At 35.0% G+C, this 6971-nt stretch overlaps 1 protein-coding gene across 1 annotated transcript in view; it reads right to left on the bottom strand.

Moving 5' to 3' along the window:
• Window positions 1-1687: 1687 nt before the first annotated feature.
• Window positions 1688-6971, bottom strand: part of NUP37 (nucleoporin 37kDa) — a 37223-nt gene continuing 31939 nt past the window's right edge. Inside the window, exons 7-10 of the mRNA XM_015567599.1 lie at window positions 6554-6644; window positions 5124-5305; window positions 2677-2770; window positions 1688-1924 (exon numbers count right to left, since the gene is read on the bottom strand). Coding sequence (XP_015423085.1) covers window positions 1811-1924; window positions 2677-2770; window positions 5124-5305; window positions 6554-6644 — 481 coding nt within the window. The 3' untranslated portion in view covers window positions 1688-1810. The remainder of the gene's footprint in view (window positions 1925-2676; window positions 2771-5123; window positions 5306-6553; window positions 6645-6971) is intronic.

The following is a 6971-nucleotide window of genomic DNA, read 5'->3' as shown; positions in this document are numbered from 1 at the left end:
ATTCTATATGTAAGATATTTAAAAAAAAAAAAAAGGTTAGAGCTCTGTCCTTAGTAGGTAAAATGTATACCACTTCTGGAACCTGGAGGTAAAGGCATTCCTCTCATTTCTCACAGCATCATATTAATATACAAATGGAACACAGCCTGCCTCTCCTTGGCATAACTGTATTTACACGACCACTATGACTTATCTTTCCCCTAGCAAAGAGTAGTCCTACTGGAAATTTCGTCTGACAATGTTTATATTTGGGTAAGCCCTTATTCCAAAGATCCCATATCCCAGATACCAAGCCCAACATAACTCACCTCTCTAACCTCCACCCCTAAACATAACCCACTCAATTCCTAAGCCACCTTTTCTAAGTATTAGACCATTTTCAACTACACTGGCCCCATTTATTATTTCAGGATGTATCCCTTATTTTTATTAAATGTCCTGAAATGACAAACTCTTACAAAATTTTTGGCCTATCCTGATGCTTTTAAGGCTCTCTGTCCCATCACAGAGACTGTTAATGGGAACCATGTCAAAATTCACTGCCATTTTCCTTTGTAAGTTCAAAACCTGCTTATAAGGGGTAGAGGAAACTATTTCTATTATTTGGTAGTAATATTTTACTGTATTAAATAATTGACATGGAAATTGCTATGCTTTGTAATTTTCTTATCTGTACTTTAAAGCATATAACAGTTCATACCAAACATCTACATGTTTACAAAACAGTATTGAAATTTTTTAAATACCTGTAACATTTCCCTATCAAAAGATAATTATCTTGATTCCATAAGATGCTATAAGAAATCATATAAATAGAGAACTTGAGTAAAAATATTAGCATTAATTAAAATAAACTTTCAATTACTCAAAAATATGAACTATACATCTCTGAAATTATTACTTATTAAGTATTTTTTATTCACCTTTACTTAATCCTTACAGTAACTTCCTGAGACACTGATTCCTGTCTCTATTTTATAGGGTGAAATGTAGCTTCAACTCATAGGTATGCAGAGTTTGTAGGAATTTACTTAATTCCATATGACTGAAGGCCAAATCCCAAGCTTACACTCTTCTGATTACATCATAGTGTGTCACAAAAACATGGTGACTGCCTTACATAATACTGACTTCAATTTTGAGATGGTGAATACAGTTCTTTTGCCACTAGATGTCATCTCAAAAACACTTAAATTACTATAAAAATGGTGAAAATTCATAAAAGGCAAAAGCTGTTAAAAAATGATGCTATTTTTCATGTTAAGCTTTATCCTATATACCAGATGTTCTAAGAATGTGGATATGTATAGTCAAAAGGAATTTGCATATAATGAACAGGGTCGAGTAACATAATCGCTCACATTTTTTAAGGAATTAATCATCTTTTTAATATTAAGTTAAATAATAACCTTTATTCATACACTCAACAACTTCCAGAGTAACACCAGAGATCCTTTTTTCCTTTTGTAAATACTTGGCCCTGAGAATTAGAAAAGTAGCATATATTTAAAGTATAGAGGATAGCATATACTCTGGATAATCCTGTGATAAAATCAAAAGCATTATGTTTCCCTAGTCATTTCTTTTCTGGAACTGCTGAGTCAATTATATTCTTAAGAGTTGATTAAAATACATACACATACACATACACACACAGAGAACAGAGTAGAAAATTTTTTTTCAAACCATTAATATTTTATTTAACAAAAACAACTGAGATATTTCTAGAGTTTACAGTATATTTAATATAAAAATAAGGAATTCTCCAAAAATGCAAAACTTATGGATCCAAGCTAGCCAGAAATTTATGTCACATTTCAGTTACCCAAAACAACAGCTTGTGGTCGCCTCCAACTACACATAGTGGGAGAGTTCTATGCCAGGAAAGGCCAGATCCAACGACTACTGAACCAAGGAGGATGGGCTATAAAATAAGTGAAGAATTAAAGAAGCTTACTAAATCATCAAAGTTAGTAAGTAAAAACTACCCTTCAGAAATAAAAAATACATTCATATATTGCCTTTATTTATAGCAGAATTAAAAAATATGCTTCCTCACAGGTAAAATAGGAATTATTTGCTTGCAGTTGATTGGAAGGAAGGATACAAATAATCTATGAATTTCTAGTGCAACCCAAAGTCAAATATTTTTGCAGCCTAAACAAACCAAGCAAGCAAAATTATTATATTTAAATGAAGGACAGCCATGGCCAGTGTGACTCAGTGCTTAAGAGTGTTGGGTTCGATTCCCAGTCAGGGGTACACACCTGGATTGCAGTTTTGATCCTCAGCCCCAGTTGGGGCATGTGCAGGAAGCAATGGATCAATATGTCTCTCTCACATCGATATATTGATGTTTCCCTCTCTCTCTTCACCCCTCCCCCACCTTCTCTCCCTTCTTCTCTCTCTAAAAATCAATGAAAAAAGTATCTCAGGGAGGATTTAAAAAAATAAATCAAGGAGAAAATATAATAGAAGAAATAAAATGCTTCTTATATGTATATAGACAAAACATCTATTACCACTAGTGATTTAAGCATCAAAATGCCTTCTTTTTCCAATTTAAGCAGATGACATTCATAAATATCTAGATACACATTACAAATTTGGGGGCTATAAATGAAAAAGTAAAAAACAAATTAAAAACCCATATGCCACAAAACATCTCTACATTACCTGAGGGTGTCCTAAATGATGAATTTGAAACTGGCTTGCCATTTTGCCAGGATAACCAGTGGTTGCAAACAAATTTTCATTAATTGTGGACCACCTAAGGAAAGAAAGAATAAAAATAATTTCAGTATTTTACAGATAACTATAAACTTTTCTAAAACAGGTTATATTTTTTTGTTTCACAAAACAATAATTTTATAACCCTGAATTTGTTAGTGGGGCTTTAAAATGAGAAATTCCAGGGAAGTTAACTATATTTTCTCATTCTGTAAATATTTATTAAGTGCTTATTGTGGTGTGCCACTTTGTTACATTCCAAAGTTACACAGGTTAGCAGTTCCTTTTTTATAACCAAAGGGCTAACAGTGTGGTAGGAGATATCAACAAGGTATCAGACTGATATAAAATATAAACTATTTCACAGAAATACATTTAATGTTCTTACTGACACTTGTTATGAAATAGTGATAAACTCACAAGTTTAAATTCTTGGAGATGATACAAACACCTAGAATATTTAGATATTTAAGTATTTAAGATTTAAGACATCCTACACATTGGAATATAATGAATCAATGAATCAACGAATGATAATGGAGCTCCAGCAACATGCCCAACACTTTAATAAGTAGAAAAGATAAGAAAAAAAAAGAAAAGATTCCCTGACCAAAAAAACAGACAAAAATTTGTGGCAGACATTAGCTGCTTATTCAACAGCCTTTCTGACCTTTTTCCATGCTAACTGAACCCCAACTTCTGGCAAAAAGCTAACTTTCTGTCTTTCCGTCTCACTTCCACTCATCACAATCCCAAAAGATGAGACACAATAGCAAAGATAGCTATTACCAATAAAAAGGGAGTGCTCTTCCTCTCCCCTTACTTTGGCCAATGAGGAGGCTATGATGCCTGAAACAATGGAGGTCATCTTGCAACTGTGAAGCAACAAGTCCAAAGCCTTGCCATGGAGGGTGGCAGAGGGAAAGGTCTAAACTCCTGATGACGTTGTTGAGCTACTAAACTAATCCTGACACTCCCTTCTCCAGACTTCTTGTTAAGTACCATATACTATTTGCTTACATCTCTGAAATCAGGATGCATCTCACAATCTATGACATTCTTACATTGAGTTGACTATAATCTTAGATTTGAAGTCATATACAAATATTACATGTTCTACTGGTTTTAGTCTCAGTCAGTAAATTCTCCTTTGCTTGAAAATGAAAGAGCCCTAAAGACTGTACTGTACAATGGAATATTATGCAAAAAGGAATGAAAAACAAGGTAGACGTGAATGTTAATTTAAGCAAGAAAAGAGAGAGCAAGTTGCAGATAATGTCTAGCATGTTCTCATTTAGCACAAAAATGAAGTTTATATGGAAAAATATGGTTCCACCTACATTTTATAGCTTGATCAGTACATAAAATAAGGAAGCATATGCCTCCAGATTATGGGGGGGTGGGGGGAGTTGGTGGTACTCGTACAGTGGCAATGTGTCTTACAAAATTAAAAAACAACATTGAAAAAGCACACCCTCGCCTAAACCAAAAGAGCAAAATCTTAGTTAAGACAACCCCCCCAAACAAACAAACATAAATCCAGAGCAAAGAAGAGGATTGGAAAAGTATTCCAGATGGTGGCACTGCACGAACAAAGTAACCAGACATTGGGAATCGTACCATGACCTCCTGGTTCATAGGTCAATGCTCAACCACTGAGAAACACTGGCCGGGAGGTATTTTCTTTTTAAAAAACACAATGGCCAAGCCCTAGCCAGTTTGGCTAAGTGGTTAGAGCATAGGTCTGCGGACCGTAGGGTCCTGGGTTTGATTCTGGTCAAGGCACATACCTTGGTTGCAGGCTCCTCCCCGGCCAGGTAGTGGTCGAGGCTCGTGCAGGAGGCAACCAATCAATGTGTTTCTCTCACATCGATGCTTCTCTCTGTCTTTCCGTCTCACTTCCACTCTCCCTAAAAATCAATGGAAAAATATCCTCGGTTGAGGATTAACAACAACAACAAAATAATAATAATAAAAAATAATGAGATAACTTGTTTAAAAACAAAACAAAACATCACAATGGCCAATATACTTAAACTGTGACAAAATTCCAAATAAGCATGGGATTGAAATAGATGAAATATAATAAAGACATAAGCATGGTGCAGAACCATCATAAAACACGATTATTCAACAGGGTCAGTGTTTGTTTGTTCAATGTAAGTAAACAATGCTCTAAGATTTCCTCCTCACATTGCTCTTTCTGGGTTGTGCTCAAAGTGAATCTGCAAAGCACCAATGCCCATCTTTGTTATCTAAACTCATAGCCCTGGCCCTTTCAAAATAGACTTGCCTTAGCTCAACTGTGAGGGCCAGCGATATAAAAATGGCTCAGTGGATCATTAAAAAACAATGACTGATTTTTGTAAGCAATAAATGAACTAAGAAAGTACCTGGATCGAGTAATATCCCAAATTAACCAATCATTCCCTGCAACAGCTCCAACTTTGAAGGTGTTTTTTAAACACCAGTGTGCTGACATTAATGGTATCTGTTCTGATTCAAGAGATAAAATAGCCTGTTGGGACATAAGATCATAAAATCGGATTGTTCCATTCTTCTCTGCAACCATCAGCTGTGAGACAGAAAAATAAAGAAAATTCAATAACTTCATTCACCAAATTTGAGAAGCAGGCAGAGATTCAATGTATGTAGTAAAATTTAAACATTTGCATATATGTATTATAAATGGAAGATAAAATGCAAAGGATGCTTAAGTGCCGGCGACCAATTCCAGCATGTCATAATTTCAAGAGTTTCATCAAAAGGTTGATGAGACTTGGAGTCACACATGTCACCAGCTGGGAATGGCTAAAGGCATTTCCCCAAACCTGAGTAGGAAACTGATTGCTGGCTGCCAGACAGTTAAAGGGCATCTTAATCTACATGTTATTGCCTCCTACTGGCCAAGCACCTGAACAGCCGTAAGCTAATCCCCAAACTGGCAATGCTTCTGTACCCTTTGAAACCTTACCCTTTGAAGTGTATTATCTCCACCTTGCCTTAGGACAAATTGTGTTAATAAAAGCAAGGGTCCTAGACAAGGAGGGAGTCTTCAGTTCCTTTAGCTGAAGGTCCTCTGACCCCCAATGTCTTTCAACATTATATCTCGTCTCTGGACTCTTTATTAGTCTCTGGATTTCTATGTCATCTATGCACAGCCTTTTCCAGATTCCTGAACCCTTCTAGATGCTGGGACAAGAACCCCGGCACTTAAGAAACTGGTATCAGCTCTAAACAACTGAAGGATTAACTTTAAGATGAATGTGGTAGGTAGCTTCTCAGATTCTAGGGAACAATGAAACAGAGTGATGCCCAAGAGAAGATACTGGCAAATAAGACAACTCTTGTTGAATGGCTCCCACTTTCTCAATGAAGTAAGAGTTAAGGCCAAATGATACTTTTAGGATTTTAGAACGCTCTATTTTGAATAGGTATTGATTATCACTGCAGTTATATCAGATACTTTCTGTTTATACACTATGGCTCACAAGCATGGATTTAACTTTTATTTTTAAACAAATATTGCTACTAGGCAATCTGGGTATCAGTTTTTAGACTGTAATTTGCCAAGAGCAGGAAAAGTGTCTTCTGAATGAATGCCATTTAGAGATGATGGCTGTCAAATAAAAACTTAATTATACAGAACTTTTAAGGTATAGCTTTCTAGAGTAAATGTATTTGTGACAAACACATTTGTGACAAGTACATTTGTCTATGAGATGGAAAAAAGTCATTGATTTTTCTCCTCTATGTGTGCAAGTATTACACATGTATATATCTTTTCAGCTTGATAAAAGAAAACTAAGTTATAAATAACAACCTTAAAAGATTCCTCAGGATGCCAGCACACACTCATCCCAGGGGAATTAAGAGCAAAATGAGATGTCTGTACTCCGTCCAAGTTCCAAATCCTAAGAAAAGAAAAGGAGTATAACTTTAAATATTTTTGATATATCACTACTAAAAAATACAATTTCCATAAATGTATTCCAAGGCATTAACTAAAGATTACAAGGTAGACATTTGTACTTAAAGTATATCTTTCAAGGAAAATGATAATATAATTATTTTAGAAACTTGTGAAAGCAGTATGAAGAATTTAACTTTTACCATACTGAATCACAGAAAAACAGTCACATACATTTTCTCATTAATTAACTTAACAATGTAACACTTGTAAGCAAATTATTCGTATACTCCTTATTTTGTGGGCAAAATAATAAAACTAATCAGGTTGC

The sequence above is a fragment of the Myotis davidii genome, unplaced genomic scaffold, assembly GCF_000327345.1.
Source record: "Myotis davidii unplaced genomic scaffold, ASM32734v1 scaffold120, whole genome shotgun sequence".
Lineage (NCBI taxonomy): Eukaryota > Metazoa > Chordata > Mammalia > Chiroptera > Vespertilionidae > Myotis > Myotis davidii.
This window is presented reverse-complemented; position numbering and strand designations above follow the sequence as displayed.